The sequence below is a fragment of the Agaricus bisporus genome (assembly GCF_000300575.1).
Source record: "Agaricus bisporus var. bisporus H97 unplaced genomic scaffold AGABI2scaffold_14, whole genome shotgun sequence".
NCBI classification, from domain to species: domain Eukaryota; kingdom Fungi; phylum Basidiomycota; class Agaricomycetes; order Agaricales; family Agaricaceae; genus Agaricus; species Agaricus bisporus.
In genome coordinates this window covers 1-16,523 of record NW_006267349.1, presented here as the reverse complement: position 1 = coordinate 16,523, position 16,523 = coordinate 1, and the positions used below count along the sequence as shown (strand labels likewise).

General features: G+C 45.8%; 6 protein-coding genes across 6 annotated transcripts; 2 read left to right on the top strand and 4 right to left on the bottom strand.

Moving 5' to 3' along the window:
• Nucleotides 1-4: 4 nt before the first annotated feature.
• On the top strand, nucleotides 5-2,493 carry AGABI2DRAFT_228705 (hypothetical protein). Its single transcript, XM_006456608.1, has 7 exons — nucleotides 5-355; nucleotides 414-564; nucleotides 613-843; nucleotides 895-1,074; nucleotides 1,127-2,154; nucleotides 2,204-2,283; nucleotides 2,336-2,493. The coding sequence occupies exons 1-7, from the start codon at nucleotides 35-37 to the stop codon at nucleotides 2,406-2,408; spliced, it is 2,064 nt and encodes a 687-aa protein (XP_006456671.1). The 5' UTR covers nucleotides 5-34; the 3' UTR covers nucleotides 2,409-2,493.
• Nucleotides 2,494-2,502: 9 nt separating this feature from the next.
• Nucleotides 2,503-3,830, bottom strand: AGABI2DRAFT_122564 (hypothetical protein; the record flags this gene model as incomplete). Its single annotated transcript, XM_006456607.1, has 6 exons — nucleotides 2,503-2,553; nucleotides 2,600-2,793; nucleotides 2,841-2,931; nucleotides 2,981-3,476; nucleotides 3,538-3,579; nucleotides 3,631-3,830. 6 exons carry the CDS (start codon nucleotides 3,828-3,830, stop codon nucleotides 2,503-2,505), a joined length of 1,074 nt encoding a protein of 357 aa, XP_006456670.1.
• A 1,662-nt stretch (nucleotides 3,831-5,492) lies between these two features.
• Nucleotides 5,493-6,659, bottom strand: AGABI2DRAFT_195685 (hypothetical protein). The gene is made up of 4 exons (XM_006456606.1): nucleotides 6,614-6,659; nucleotides 6,433-6,565; nucleotides 6,219-6,362; nucleotides 5,493-6,163 (listed from the first exon to the last, which is right to left on the bottom strand). Exons 1-4 carry the CDS (start codon nucleotides 6,638-6,640, stop codon nucleotides 5,604-5,606), a joined length of 864 nt encoding a protein of 287 aa, XP_006456669.1. The 5' UTR covers nucleotides 6,641-6,659; the 3' UTR covers nucleotides 5,493-5,603.
• Nucleotides 6,660-6,828: 169 nt separating this feature from the next.
• On the bottom strand, nucleotides 6,829-9,020 carry AGABI2DRAFT_188512 (hypothetical protein). Its single transcript, XM_006456605.1, has 3 exons — nucleotides 8,374-9,020; nucleotides 8,090-8,320; nucleotides 6,829-8,041 (listed from the first exon to the last, which is right to left on the bottom strand). Exons 1-3 carry the CDS (start codon nucleotides 9,010-9,012, stop codon nucleotides 7,151-7,153), a joined length of 1,761 nt encoding a protein of 586 aa, XP_006456668.1. The 5' UTR covers nucleotides 9,013-9,020; the 3' UTR covers nucleotides 6,829-7,150.
• Nucleotides 9,021-10,599: 1,579 nt separating this feature from the next.
• Nucleotides 10,600-10,923, bottom strand: AGABI2DRAFT_122561 (hypothetical protein; the record flags this gene model as incomplete). The annotated part of the gene is made up of 1 exon (XM_006456604.1): nucleotides 10,600-10,923. The coding sequence occupies one exon, from the start codon at nucleotides 10,921-10,923 to the stop codon at nucleotides 10,600-10,602; it is 324 nt and encodes a 107-aa protein (XP_006456667.1).
• A 3,987-nt stretch (nucleotides 10,924-14,910) lies between these two features.
• AGABI2DRAFT_78894 (hypothetical protein) lies at nucleotides 14,911-15,294 on the top strand (the record flags this gene model as incomplete). Its single annotated transcript, XM_006456603.1, has 1 exon — nucleotides 14,911-15,294. One exon carries the CDS (start codon nucleotides 14,911-14,913, stop codon nucleotides 15,292-15,294), a length of 384 nt encoding a protein of 127 aa, XP_006456666.1.
• Nucleotides 15,295-16,523: the final 1,229 nt, after the last annotated feature.

The window sequence follows — 16,523 nt, the reverse complement described above, 5'->3', positions numbered from 1 at the left end:
CATTCTCTTTTGCATCCTCCCATTCCTTTGATCCATGTCAGAACATCATCGCCAACTCTCGTCGCCTTATTCACCTTTACCTTCTCGCTTGCCATCCGTCGCTCGCCCCGAATGGCCCTGGTCAACACGCTCGTATGCCCGCGGCGGTTCACAATCATCTTTGCACTCCCAGAGTTCAAGTGTAGTGGGGTCCAGTCATTTACAGACTAGCTGGGAACCTTCTAGGATGAGTGGCTTCACGAACTCCACAGGAACACCCCCGTATAGGTTCCCTGTTGTGAATTCAGGAGCGAAAATCACATCTTCATCAATCGGACAGGCAATCACAGAGACTCCTCGTCAGTGGACTTTCACTGTAGGTTTTGTAAACCGATCGAGAAGATTTGTTCTTCATATATCATTGGGTTAAACAGGGATTGGAGTGGACAGTTCGAGATGTTCAAAAGCTGCATGACTTCATTGAAGGAGACGGGCGAAGTGCTACTACGAATCAGGACCAGAACGAGGAGTTCGACATCTTGAAACAATCACACATCATGGGAGATAAGTTCAAGCTCGAAATTGGTATGGATTATCCTCATGTCCCCGTTGACGTTGCTGATAAACCACTAGCCAGAACCGTACACAGCGAAGAAACGTTGAGCCCGCCTCGCCAAACACTATCATTATATATAACGCCGCTTATGATGGATTTTGCTCAAGCAGACTATGAGGTGCCTGCGTCCATGATGGCAGCTGTGCGATATCAGGATAACCGGGTCGGTGAGCGAGGTTTCAGAGCTGGGTGGGTCTGGCAGTTCTGGCAACATGATTGGGTCTTCCGACAAGAAAATGAAGTTTGGGGTGAGCAATAGCTTCCCTTATTCCTTGTATTGTTCTTATCTATTATACCAGAATGTCCTCTTCCACCTTTGTCTGAGCTGTTGCAAAATTCAAGGATTCAGGAAACGGATTCATTTGTTATATGCGTTCAAGTTCACTGTCCTGCAGGCCCATCTATACCCGAACAGCCCTCGATTGCATATGTGCCACGAGACCTATTAGATGGTCTTGAAGCTTCCCTCGACAATTCCAGTAAGTCATGGTGTATATGTATAATTAAGTCCAATCGCTCAAGGCTTTGTAGACACCGGGGATGTGCGTTTCGTGTGTCTAGAGAAACACAACCCGGAAATACACCCTAATGCTTTGGAAAGTCCTGACCCCGACCTTGAGTCTCAACCTCGACCATCCTCTTCAACGTCCTCCCAATCTACTTTTCCGTCAACTTCCACCGCTAGAAAAAGAGTTATATATGCTCATTCGGACATTTTGACCAGGAGGTCGGAGTATTTTGCGACAATGTTATCATCGGCATTTTCAGAAGGTACTGAACCCAACTCTGGTGAACGAAAAATATACACGATTGTAGTCGAAGAAGCGGATTTCGAAACCATGTATTGGCTCTTGAAGTTCTGCTATGCTAATTGGCTATTATTCAAAGAGCAAGATGACCCGAGGGCCGCAGTTGAAGGTGTGGGCGCCGGTTGGAGTGCCAGGTGGTTGGCTTCCAGGAATGGCGAGTGGGATTGGAAAACCTTTCACAAGTCCGGTACAAGTGATGAAGGTCTCACGGACACGAAAAGTATAGCAAGCATGGATAGTGTGACAGCTCCAGCTGGTGGTTTATCCAGATCCACAAGCGGGGCATCGGAGGTCTTTCAGCATTCTACGATCAATTCTACTCCCATTACTACGAATGAATCCTCCGTGACAAAATCGCATCCCACCTCTTTTTCGCGCCAGCCAAACCGCCGACCATCCAGTACCCTCCCTGTACCAATCAATAGTTCTTCTACTACGAGACCAAAACCTGATCCAGCTATTCTCTCTGCAACTCGCTATGCGTCAACATCTCAACATCATCCTCTTTCCCCCCGTAATGCCAGGCCCCAACAACCTTCGATCATTTCCACTACCGACCCGCACCCGCATCCAGCACCTGCGCCCCCTCCTGCCTCCGCTTTGTCTATGTATCAGGTTGCTCACAGATACAATATGTCTGGACTCGCTAATCTAGCATTAGAGCACATAATGACGACGATATCCCCACGAACCAGTTTTGCGCTGTTGCTGGCAACCGCGACATGGGAGGAGCCGCATGTACTTGTGCAAGTAAGTCATCATAAATTACAATACGGAATGACATTAAGCCAATATATAGGACTATGTCATCGATAAATGGGACGAAGTTTCTAACTCCGAAGACTTCGAGCATTGTTGTCAAGAGATAGCTGCTGGAGAGTAAGTGTATCCCCTATTCAGACGCGAGGTACCATCCTAATTCGTCGCTAAGGTGGGGTTCAAATGGTGCAAAGACTCTAACAGCAGTTTTTCGTCGCCTCCGTTCTCCAGCTACAGTCGGTTGAGCCTTCGGTCAACCAATGTTGACTGATTATTCTTGATTTGTATGAACGCGTATGTCGAATATCATTTGATAAAAAGTCGCCATCAGAAAGACCATTAACACTTCGGATCCTCGACCACCCATGTTCCGTACGTTCCCCAAAAACCCTTTTAACGTATCAGCAGTGATTTTGGGAGGGCAGATGCGACTCACCTGGTCCTCGCAGGAGTCTGGTCTTGCGCGAGATATGCCAGCAACATAGGCAGGGGCTGTGCCGCAGAGCTTCAAATTATTTTCTCCCTTTTTGATGTTCCAGAGTCTTGCACGAAAGAGCTGCGGCACATTAATAGGGCACATATGGATCAACTTCAACGCACTCTTTGGTGAGAACCCCGATTTATGCAGCCCTGCTCAATTCTTGAGCGTGATTATGGTAAACTTTCAAACGGTGGACCTGCCTTGTCAGCAAAGTTACCCCATACTGGGGAACAATCATTTTCCTTGAAGTTAACGTTCCAAAATCCTTTTACACGACCCAGAAGCCACTACTTCAAGGTCAGTTTGTGATTTATCCCGCAAAATCAAGAAACTTACATCAACCTCGCATTCATCAGGTGATGGAACAGTTATGCCGTGGATCTGCACAGGCGTTTCTAGGCAGGCACGAGTACGGTTCATCCAGAAGGACATGTTCCGCAGGCGTGCGGAGTATCTCCGTGTGCCATATGCAGTGCAGTGAGTACTGCGTTGCAGCTCATCCCAATATAAGCCCAGGCCTAGCGTAGTCCCTATGTTCTCGCCAGCTTTATCCCTGTTCGCCCAATCCCCAGAAATAGGATTCACAGTGGAAAGCGCCGTTGGTGGACCCATCGCTTCTTTGTGTTGCACAAGTGGCTCATTTACCTCGCTCCGTTCTGCAGTGCCAAAATTTTGGCAAACTAGGAAATTCTTTTCAGGTTTACTGGCAACAATGTAGGCTGAGGAACCCAAGAGTAGCAGAAACATGAAGACAATGGCGATAATCAACTTCGTGGCACCTTTGTGCTCATCGAACACCACTGAGATCAGATGGGTCTTCTCGTTAGCATAGCTATGCAAGGCAATTTATCATCGTCTGGACTTAAAATCGGAGGATATGAAGGTAAAATAACCTTGTGGCATAATTGGGAACATGATAGGTGCGACCTCCTTTCCTAGATTTGTCATATTGAGCTGAACGAAAGGCAGAACGACTCCTCACGCACCCGCTGTCTCTAGAGTGACTTGAATTTGAGCCATGGAACGAGTAAGACGGTGTAGGACTACTCAGAAACGTCAGGTCGTGAGCTTGGATGATGATGTTTTTGGAAGAGTTTTGCCTGTTCATTTTCGGCACGGTGGTGATATGAGTGGTGGGATTGGCGGTCAAAGTGCAGTTGGTTGGCGGTGGGCGACTGAAGGCCATGAATATTTTATATGGATCTGTGTGGAGGATACTGAGAGACTAGCCGACCAGCCGACAGGATGAACATTAGGTGTGCATCTTGTGCCACAGATATACAACGTGGATGTGTGCTGCATTTTCTTCTGACATTCGTCCGGCTCAATCACTGATCTTCGGCATTGATCGATGATCCCGGATACTATAGCTAGCGTCTCGATACGCGACCATAGATTCCTTTCTATCTGATAACCATGTTAAGGATGATTTCCATGTCTCTGACTAATTATAAGGTCTTGGTGGTCGTGGCCTTGCCACCACTGCTCCAACCGCCTCTTCCAGGATCCCTTGGTCGACTTCTGCAGGATTCAACTTGAAAACAGACCATGAAAGAACCGTGCACACCGGACGAATTTGTGACTGTCTTTGGGAAGGGCGGCTTTATCCATCTGGAGATCAGTGGGAGTTATCCCCAGTGAGCTTGTGTTTCGCCTCGCTTTTAATGTTCACTTATGTACGAAACGTATTGCGTACATTTGATGGAGACCATTTTCAGTAAGGCGAGTCCCTTTTTATTGAACTTGTTAGGACGTTGAGCTAAACGAAAGCTGTTAGCCGAATACTTCAAACTCACAGATACCGTCAAGGTGTGCTTTAGCCCGCAGTTATTTCATCGCCGTCCAATTAGCTTAGGGTCAATTTTTTGGTCTGCACTGACTAAAAGGACCCACAGTCATTGATTCAGAGGCTAGTATGTCAAAATTGGCCGTGAACCTATGACCCGGGCTGATTAAAGGATCCCGATTAAATTGCTTCTCTCTGATTACAACGCTCCTGATTTCAAATAGATTCCGTGGAAATTAGGAGAGACTGGGACCTGACTGGGACAGTGAATGGAAGAATATGCAGTGGCCTCACGATGCTGATGTCCCTGGTTTCAAGTGCAAAAATCCTGAACTTCTATGAGGTGAGCGCTTTCTTGGTGTGAGAAAAGTGTCCTTTTTTGAAACTCAAAAACGCCCGAAACTTGTGTTAGCGATACGAAGTAGACATGCCATAACCTCCATGTCTATGCTATACGCTCGATCGCTCTATGCTCCAACCTCTTTATCCGAAGGTGAAGCCGTGAATGTCAGGTTCGGGCTGGTGGCCACAGCGGCCAGACGACCTGGTCGATTGATGAAAAACAATATTCTTTTCGTTAGATTATGGGACGCTGGCTTTGCTGTTCCATGATTCCGTATCTCTCTGATCCTGAACATGGGAGGTTGATGGTCCCGAGGTCCAGAACCGTCACGCGGGACCATTTACACCTGCTACTCCCGCCGACGTGCGCCTGACACTTCCTATAAAGGTTAAACTCCCGTTGCACTTATGTTCTTAGGAAGGCAATGACCGTCATAAATGTAGTAGATGACCTCTCGCGTTGGAGCGATGGTGTGCTCCGCGCGTCTCTCCCGCATGGTATTGTTGCTCCACTTAAAAAGCCCCTAGAAACAATGATCTTTGCCGCCCGCAAGGCAATCGTCTGCATTCTTAGCAATCCCCAACTCAGCGCCATTGCATGCTTGCCGAATTGTGGCGCTCAACTATAACCTGGTTATTGCTGGAGACCACGTTCGTCGATCATCTCGCAGTCACCTAACCTATCACAATCCTCACGCGGTCTCCAATTCGATTGACTTCATAATGCAACCCAGGGCGAGTTATACTGCATCTGAACATTTCAGAATGGAAGAACTGAAGCATTGTTATTTGCTTGGGGTAAATATGCTTAACGCTATCAAAAGACAGATGTTAAATCCCAAGCTCATCATCCATATTGCCAAAAGAGAAAGGTGATTTGTCTTCTTCCGTCCATTTGGTCAAATCCCACTCGGCAGGACCTCTAATAGGTGCTTCTGGTGCCTGGCCTTTGTAATCGTTCCAAGCTCTTTGCAAATTCACATTTTTGATTTCGGGTTTGCTCGCCTTGCCTTTCATATACCAGGCAACCTTCTGTTCCTTCATCTCCTCGACATATTCCTCAAGTGACTCGAGCAATTCTATCTTCTCCTCTGGATCCTCAATCGATTCTACGTATTCCCGGAGTCGCGCTTCGTACAAAGCGCGATCAGCGGTCATCGTGTCTTTGAAAAGGTCATTGGCGATGGCCTTGCATGTTGTCGTGTAGTCGGACTTGCATGCAATGCCTTCCATATTTTTCCCGAATTCAAAGGCTGCACGGAGGACACACTCAAGATTGGGAATTTTTTTCGGGGAGAGCTGGTTCGTATCTTTGAGACCCTTAAGAATGGTGAGAAGGATGGCACCATAGAGTTTGTTGGCCAATTTAGTGAGGTCTCCATCATCACAAGCTAGAAAAAGAGAAATCAGCTGGACGCGTTTGTTCCGAAATATGAGGGGACGAACTTGTCCAGGTCGATTCAAACTCAAAGAAGACTGTCAAAGCCTCTATTGCATAGAATGCCTCAACCCACTCTTTCTTGTTCACCGTCTTCTTGATGGAGGCAAATGTCTTGTCAATGAGGTCGTGTATCGCGTACGCGTGAAAGTCTATTATGATGATGGGTGAGTGTCCTCCTGTCAGCAAGAGAGTAGTAGAATCGTTCGACGTGTTGCTCACCATTATAGACATACATATCGAATGCGTCGGGATTACGCTTCTCCGCGTTTTTGAGAAGGTCGAGAACCATAGCCTTTGCATTTTCGGACACGAACAGCTCAGGACCCATGAAGGTGTACCCTTTTGGGAGGACCTACAAACCGTTGATGTCTACCGAACTTTTATTTCGCGCTCTACATACCTTGGACTGTGACGATTCGGAGGCCATAGAATAGTGATGGGGAAAGAATAGGAGTAGGTAAGTAAGTTGAGCAATCCACGACCTCCATTTATACTCAAGGTCGTGTTGTAATCTGTTGTGGATCCGCCTTTCAAGGTTAGAGTTTTAGCTCCACCGGTCCTAATAGATTATTAGCAGGAAGCCTGGAGCGATGCCGCATCCCACCACAATCTAATGAATGATTGCATACAAACTTTGAGGTCCCAATCTTTCTCCGTGCTTCCTAACAGGTAACGAGGCAGTGAACAATTGTCTATGCTATATGAGGAAGGCCGATTTAGGGTACAACGGCCAAATGGAGTTGGAGAAAACTGAGATGGACGAGGTAATTAAATGGGTCCAGAAAAAAGTTGGAAAAGGGGGAGGAGATGACGGTATGGATGTCTATCAGTGGCATGTATGTATACGTAAAATTGAATAACATTATGATCGACAAATATGCAAAGCGTACTTCGTTTTGTTTTTAAGGTTTATCGTGGGCGCGAGCGAGTGCAACTATCACTTCTTCTTCAGAAGTCCGAGTGTATGTTGACCGCCGCATGAAACAGCCACGGCGAACCACGAGCCACCATCTTTCCGCACAACCACCTTTGGCGTCTCGACTTCTTCGTCATCGCCGCAACCGAGTTCACCCTGAATGCCTTGTCCCCATGTTAACAGTGCCCCACCGCGCGTCACTACTGCGTTGTTATGCACGCCAGTAGATATCTGAACGACGGCGTCATCGGCATCCGGGAACGCCACTTCTGTTGGCGTAGGAAGAAATTGTGGCACTGCACCATCAAACATCTCAGCGTATTTTTCTTTCCACTCGATGATAGCGGGATTGTCGTCCTCCAGACCAAGTTGACTACCATCCATACGTCCACAAGAATATACCTTCCCTGCCGCAGTCAAGAAAATGGTATGGTGCTCGCCTGCGGCAATTTGGACAACAGTGTCACCCGATAGGCTCTCCCTACTGAGGGACTCCACCTTTTGCGGGAAATGTACACAGTCATCATCTCTTGATGACCAACCAGTACCAGTTTGGCCCATAGTATTCAGTCCCCATCCCCATACATCGTCGTTGTCATCAATGGCGAAAGAATGGTAGGATCCGGCAGCGACCTTGACAGCTTTACGAGAGCGTGTACCAAGGCAGATTTTCTCGGGATGCGTTCCGTGAATTTTCCGACGCTCTAAAATTTTCCTCCCGAGCTGGCCTTGTTCGCCGACACCGAGGGTATAAAGATGGCCATGAGTCGTGACGATGACTAGATGGTTATTACCGGCAGCTACGGAGGAAACCTTTTCGTAGTCACCAGGCTTATGGCTTAGAGTAAGGATGGGTGTAGGAAGATGTTGTTTGTCTTTGCCATCCGAGAAACCGAGAGCTCCTTCCATGCCCTGGGCTACGATTAGGGAGGAAAAAACGACTTGAAAAGGTGTACTTACCCTGAAAGTACCCCAAACGCGGAGTTCACCTTGGTCGCTTACCACCGCACCAATGCTATCGCCAGCGGCAACGAGCACAGCACGGAAATGCTCATCAACTAATGTTTGTAGTGGCCGGGGCCAACTTGTGAGTTCGTCAACGTCGAGGAATGAACCCTCATTGTCAGGGTCCGGAACGTCCGTAGTAATTCGACCAAGGGCGGCATTATCATTGGCACCGCAAGACCATACCTACAGCAACGATAGTCAATAAGTGAAGGATGAGAAGAAGACTATCTACGTACCGTCCCTTTCTCGTCCGCGAAAAGTGTATGGAGGCCACCACCAGCAACAGCGGTTATACCAGCGCCGACTTCACCAAAAGTGCCCTTTGAGATTTGTTCCTCGACCCATTGATTTCGTTTTGGCTTAGTGAGCGAGTCTAGGACGTCCGGGCCCATGCCAAATTGACCAAAGTTACCAGCACCGAAAACGAATAGGATAGGACTGGGTCTTGATGTTGGAGGCGGAGTGGGTAAGGGATTAAGATAGGGTTTTGACTGAGGAATAGGTGTTGGCTTTTGCTTCGGTTCTTTCGGTACCTTCTTTTTCTCCAACGGTTTCGTTTCCTTCGACTCAACAGCTTCGGTAATGGCACCAAGTTTGGGACGACCTCTCTTCCTTGTCGTGGGCTGAGGTTTGGCGGCGCTAGAAGGCTTGGAGCGGGGTTTCCTACTAGATGGTGGGGGGATATTTTCTGACTTCTGACTAGGGGGAGCAGTGCGAAGACGCTTCGGCGCTGGACGCTCGTCCCGACTGGGAGAAGCTGCACGTTTCCGGGCAGGTTGACTCCGGGATCTCGCAGGGGCCTTTGCAGCAGATTTACTGACTGGGGCCGATGGCGGTTTTGCAGTGGCAGGACGAGAAGACCTTCTGGGGGGCATGGCAGAGGAAAGAAAAACGATGGTCGTTTACAACCCGGCCCACCTGATAACACGAAAATATCGTCACGTGCACGCGCGTTGTTGGTCCAAGTTTGGCGCTTGAGCGCGATGACGTAACAGCAATTGCGTCCATGCGGTTGTCCAGGTTGACCATTCTGACCGTAATTCTGAGCCCGGAATCACACACAAAAGTCTCGCTTGCAGTCATTCCACCTCCTAGCGACATCTCCATAGGGAATGCTATGGACCTCATCCCTATTTGGACCTCAGCTGACAGCGAGGGACACCGACGATAGCTGTATGGCTTTTGGTCCATGCCGTCCACCGAACAGAAAGGTTGCCTGTCATAAACACGGCAACGGAAGACGGGCTTTGCCAGTGCGCTTTTATTGAATCGGCAATGCTCAAAAAAAATCTTTTGGCGGAACTATTGTCTCAAATAAGGATGATGTGAAAGCCGCCATTGACATTGCGATGAGCACGGAGATGAGGCGCCGGCTCTTCATCGCTCATCGCTCGTCGTTCACGGGTCTTATCCAAACTGGCACAACTTTGAGCACCTGTGGTTCCCACACGTGTCACCTTATTAGAAGGGACGGTAATTACTACGGTACCTCCTAATTAGGCGTCCCTTTATGTATTGCCGTTCCTTCAATAATCCCTCAGATTCCGTGGGACTTCAGACTATTCATTGTCGGTCCGCCTTCCTAAAATGGATTTTATTTGTTTTTGTCTTTAATCCTTACTCCGCTTGCTATATATGGTATTCCGCCTGTCACAGATGTTATGGTGTATGTTATTCTGACATCTATGTCACATATCATGTCCGCTGAGGTCTCTGTATGTCGCGATATGTTTTCCGCGTGTCTTTCTGTATGTTTTGATTATTTGTCATGTTTTTTTCGCCCGCATATGTTTTTCGCCGCATATGTCATAAGTATCGGACATGTTTTTGTCATGTTGTATGTTATGATTACTGCGGTCATATGTTATGTTTTATCAGACATGTTTGTCATGTTGTGTATGTTATGATTACCATAGTCATATGTTATGTTTTTTTTCGCCACATATATATGTCATTGTTTTTTGTCATGTTTTTTTTTGTGCTGTTAGTTTGTCAATATTTATATGTCTTACGGTTTATCATATGTTATTGATCATGAGATGTTGTGTTTTCGCGCATCATATGATCATTTAGCACGTTGTCGAGACTGCCTTCTGTTTTCTCGCACGGTCTGGCAGGCGTTGGCTTCTTTTCTCTCTCACGTGGACTCAATGACGTGTCAACTGATCAACTAACGAACACGCGTCGTGAAGCACGTGCTGACGCGTTCGCGCTTTGTTGACCGAGCGTGTAACCATACAATTCATGGTAATAAGGTGTTGAATAGTCTAATATATGCTCTGCGTAGAAAAAAAAGAAAGAGTAACATATAATGACGTGTTCATATTTTGTTGGCACACCGCTTTTTTCTTCTCCCTGTTCAAGGCTGTAAAACCTCCGCTAAACATACTTTCGAAAACCGGAGACAAATTTACTGACCAAGAGCACCGAAAAACATGTCAACAAAAATTCTAACTACACTATCACTCTAAAACTGAGATACTCAAAATAGCCTCCAGATCATCACCAAGTTGAGCTTCATTCTCGTCATACTCTTCCTCCTCCTCCACTTCTGTCGCTTCCTTGTCTAATTCTTTCATCTGCACCCCTTCACCTTGCTTTCGGCCATGGATAACCGGTCTCAACGGTCCTGCAATATGTTGGGTAGCTTTTCCTACGGAGAGAGAACCTGTAAAGTCGGATCTCTTACGCAATTTTTCTAGGCGGTGAAGGTGTTCGGCGTTTGCCAATTCAAAGCGGCGACGACGGAGAGAGATTTGATATGAAATTGTGGGATGTTCGGGCATTAGGAGCTGTTCCATCGAGACCAGAAAATGTTCTTCATCTTGTACAGTGGCTCAAAAAACTGTCCCAATGTTTTGAGGTTTTTCACTATTTGTATTATAGCTCAATGAGTTTCATGAATATGATTATGTAATTAATATATTTTATGCTCTTGCATGTGACCTTTAAAACGCATGTAAGATGACGTAATTTTGAGCAGTAAAAGGTGGCGAAATTAAATCAACAACATAATCAATCATTGGGACAGTTTTTTGACCTTCTACTCAACTTTCAGAAATGATGATCTACAGCCACACAGAAAATGTGAAAAATCAAGGAAATATTTACAGATGTTATCTAACATTATATACACACATCTGACATGTTAACACATTATGTTAACTTTACGTTACTATCATAATCTCTACTTTGGTTACTGAGAGCTTTTTTATCATTTTCCAGGTTCTAAAAGACGATTCCGTTTGTGAAAACCAGTCAAAACCATGTTTGTGTAATTCTAATGTCAAGAAATATGAGAAAAAAACTCATTGGAAAGAAGATTCCAATGCTAAAGCTGTTATTCTACCACAATATTCTCTTTTCCTTCCAAATTTTCAACTTTTCAAAGCCTTTTACTGCTCTTCAACTCTAAAATATCATAGTACTATTTAGTAATTATAATATTCTATGTATGTACAAGCATCCTACTCACTCACAGTACATATACCATCCCACTATAAGATAATTTATTCCTTCATATTTTGCTACAAAAGTGTCAGTCAACTTTCAACCTCTTTCTTTCAGATATGTATCATTTATCTGGTCAAATTATAATTATCATTATCCAATGTGACTACCAACCCTTCCTACAGTCTGTCACTGTCTAGTTTCATGATATTTGGACAGATTTCCAATGTTGCAAAAAGGAGAGATGCTTTCATTGCTTACAACAGCCTTAAAATGACATTTTTTTAATAAGATTTGTACCATTTGATGACACTGAGAATGAGATTCAAAGTTATTGACACTGTGAGTGACTTGAATTCTATTTTAAAGCTGTCTAAAGTAAGTTTGATAATTTATTACTCTTTCTTATCAAGAAAAAATCTTTCTTAATGCCTTTTATAGTTGTATATCTTACCCACATGTTTTAGTTTTTAGTTTTTCTTAGTATTAGACTTTGCTTGACATATTTTAAACTGAGTTTTACCTCTAGAATAGTATTCTACAATCAAAAAGTAACAAAAAGACTACAAATAACAAATATAGAGATTATGATAGCAAAATAAAGTAAACGTAATGTGTTAACATGTCAGATGTGTGTATATAATGTTAGATAACATCTGTAAATATTTCCTTGATTTTTCACATTTTCTGTGTGGCTGTAGATCATCATTTCTGAAAGTTGAGTAGAAGGTCAAAAAATTGTCCCAATGATTGATTATTTTGTTGATTTAATTTCGCCACCTTTTACTGCTCAAAATTACGTCATCTTACATGCGTTTTAAAGGTCACATGCAAGAGCATAAAATATATTAATTACATAATCATATTCATAAAACTCATTGAGCTATAATACAAATAGTGAAAAACCTCAAAACATTGGGACAGTTTTTTGAGCCACTGTATATAGGTGATAAGGCGTGTTATTTCAACGTCCAGCCTTTGTATCTCTTCTTTAGCCCGTTCGATTCTGAAAAACTGGTCCATTAAGGTTCGCGCAGCCGGACGAGCCCAGGGCCTCTGCCGCACATCCTCTCGTGTCTCGGCCAATATATCAAACTCCGAAAGAAATGCGTATTCCACCACTTCATCCCAGCGAAGAGCCTCCCGCGGTGGCTTCATTTTTCTTGCAGCATCATTGAATCGTTGCAGAGCGGTTTTGACGGCTTGAGAATGGGTCTTGAGTGTTAGAACTTTGCCAGAATGTCACGGCGTCACGCTGTCACATCTGTCACACTTTTTATTACATAATAATTTCCCTCTGCTGCTACAGTTCGACGGAGGCTAAACTATCGGCATACTGCTAAATGGCGCAAGCTACAGACTTACCAATTGAACTCATTGATCTTATCTTTTCTTTCTTGCCTCCGAACCATGCGGAGCAGGTACAGTGGAGAAGGGCGGCGGCGGCTATCGGAAGAGAACCCCGACCAGACGGATGGAGGTTAGAGGATCGGAGGTGCGTAGTGTGTGGAAGAGTGACGTTGATAATGTGGGACGAAGTATTGGAGAGACCCTGGATGTTGCAGCGATGGAATAACCCGGACTTCCGTCGTTGGGAACCGGTCCGGTTCTTTACGATGTGCCCGTGTGGAGAAGTAATGGCAACATACTTCGGCAGGGACTGGTACGAAAGGTTACGTCCTTAGATAGTTGTTTGTACTTGTGGACACTTTTATGGTTTGTTTGGACTTGTTGATGTTTTTATGATCAAAGTTGTTCTTGTTTACTTTCTTCTTACTCCACTCTTCTTTTCTCATGTCAAATGTATAATTAGTTTATTTTCACATACGTTGCTTCTTTTCTCGTGTCAATATATAAATAGTTACCTAGGGTAGTTGGTCTGTGCGCCGTAGTCCAGGTATATAAAGTAGGTAGAAACTTGTAGAAGACTCTGTCGAGTTCTCTTAGGTTCACGCCTAATAAAACTTTTGTCACTTACTCCTTAGTTCTTAAGTTCAGGTGTGACCTGTGACATCTCAGTCACAGTCGCCCTAACAGTAGAACTCGACACCTCTGGGGATCGCACAGCACAGTGCCCTCCCTATCTTTTACTCTCTCAGCATCCTCTACTCTCTGCGCGCCGTCGCGGCCGCCACACTTATAGCCGGTCCCTAGGCTTAAGGGGTGATCGGGTACAGTCACAACGTACCCCGTTGAGGTTAAGGCGTGTCACGTGCCTTAGCTAAACACGAGACGTTCACCACGTGAGGTGCTGTTTATATACTTGTACTTTTTTCATATCAACCTCGTGCTGCGCTGCATGTCAGCTGGTACACGCAGAGGAGTGAGAGACCCACTTAGGTGACTCTCTAGATTAGCGTGGGAATCCGTTCCCGTATATACTCCTAAACTTAGTCTATCCCTTCGGCCAAAGCGGCCTTTCTTGAATACAAAACCTTTTTCTTTTCGTGTACACATCCAAGTGAAGCAGGCTATTGGCTTCATTGGATTGGTGGATACGTATCAGGTGACAGGAAAAGACCTCCCTCACCTTCGTCAAAATTTCTCATCGAACACCGCCCGGAACTTTTCGAGTACCTTCTTCCGACTCCGAGGAAGAAGAAGAATACGTCTCGGAATCCCAATCAGAGGAATCCGAGCCAGAACAACGAGAACCATCCGTTTCCCCCCTACCCCTATATCAACCACCTCCCCCCGAATACCACGAGCCAGACATGGCCAACCCCCAAGAGATAATCAATCAGCTGAACGCTCAGCACACCCTCATCGCCCAACTGCAGCAGCAACTCGCCCAGCTGCAGAATAACCCGGTCCAAGGACCACCAGGACCGCAAGGTCCACCAGGAGACGACGGGGAAACTCCCATCGTCCAACAAGCGCCGCCACAAATTGATGTGGCAAGACCAAAAATATTCTCAGGAGATGGAAAGGAGCTGAGTGGCTTCATAACAGCGTGCAAAATTTATTTAAGTTTAAAAATGGTAGGAAGGCTGCAAGGGGATCAGATTACATGGATATTGTCATATGTACAAGGAGGAGCGGCAGAATCTTGGAAGGAAAACATCATGGAGATGATTGAAGGTGGTGAAGAAGAAGCCCCAGCCCACACGGAGGAGCTTTTTGATAGTCTGCGGAACAATTTCGGAGATGCGGATGAGGAGAGTACAGCAGTAGGAAAGTTGAGGTTGATCGAGCAAGGAAGCAAAAGCGCGGAGGAACATGTACAGGAATTCAAGAGGATAGCACGAGACAGCGGATACGAGGGACGAGCCCTCATCGAAGAATTCAAGAGAAGTTTGTCAGGAAGAATTAGGAAGGCGCTGATGGAGTCAGAGAATCCACCAACTACCATCAGGAGTTGGTACGAGAGGAGTATGAAGTTGGATAGGCAGTGGAGGCAGGCAAAGGCGGAGGAAGAATATTATCGACGGGGGCAAGCAAAGCCCCAATTACGAACCCACACTCAGAACAACACTTTCGTGAGGCCCCAGCCTCAACGTCGAGATCCAAACGCAATGGATGTCGACTCTGCCGCAGGACCCAGCCGAGGTCCTATCAAGTGTTACAAGTGTGGGAAGTTGGGGCATATGGCCAAGAACTGCTGGAGCAAGGCTCCGGCTCGAGATGTGCGAACGTTAGATGTGGACGAGCAGCGGGACTATTGGAAAAGGATGTTCGAGGAGGAACAGAAGAATTTAAAAGAGTAAAGGAAGCAAAGTCTCCTCGTTTGACTTCCTACAACAAATTTGATGTACTAGGTAACGAAATCAATGTTTTGGACACTGTACAAGAGGAGAGTTTCCTTGTAAGGACAATTCGACCTTTAAGGGAAATTAAGCTGAACGTGGGAGTGGAGAAGTTGGACACACATGATGGAGTAGGAGTACAGGCGTTGTTGGATAGTGGAGCAACGGGGATGTTTATGGATAAGGCGTTCGCAGAAGAAGAAGGGTTCAAGCTGGAACCTTTAGAAAGACCTATCCCAGTCAAAAATGTTGATGGAACCATCAACGCATCTGGAGCAGTAACACACCGAGTTGCTGCAAATGTGTACTACAAAGGGCATAAAGAAAGAGTACACTTCGAAATATGTGGCCTAGGAAAAAATAAGGTCATATTAGGAATGCCTTGGTTACAGATGCACAATCCGGAAATTGATTGGGAGAAAGGAGAGGTAAAGATGACCAGGTGCCCAGACGGGTGTGGGTACAAAGATAAAGGAAAAGCCAAAGAAAAACAGGAGGAAATACGAAAGGTAGAAGAGCCGAAGAAATCAACTAGGCAGTTGATGAAGGAAGCGCGAGAGGAAGAAAAAAGGGAAAAACCTGACATGTCACACAAGCAATATGCAGGTTGGAAATTAGTTTCCTTCCCAAAGAAATCCAATTGGGGAACGGTGTTGCAGTATAGATGCGAAGAGTGTGGAATCCAAACATCGGAACACTTGTTGAGCAAACACAAATGCCCAGCAAGAGAGGAAATCGCCTTGGATGAGTTTGGGATGCCATACGAAGGAAGTGACGACGAAGAGGAAGGGCCAACTATGGCCAAAATAGAAGCATACGAAAAGGAACAAGAAGAGATACGAGATGAAGAAGATAGATTCGAACGGGTGAACAAGGCAGTAGGGAGATTCACCACTCCCAAAAATATCATCGAAGGAATTGCCCTGGGAGTAGAAGCAGCGTTTGCTAGGGAATTGGCACGAAACAGGCGTGCTAATAGTGGAGCTGAGGGGTTGGCGCAACAACCCAAAGAGAAAGCTGAGGGGTGGGCGCAATCACCCGGTGACGTGGCTGACCGATTAAATGGGGATAAGGCAGAACGTCTAGAAGAAGACAACATCAAGACAGCCACCGTGGGAAAAGCGGAGGCTGGACAGGTACGTCCTAAACGAATAAGCGCCCAAAAGAAAAATAGGAGTAGAGAAGAGGAA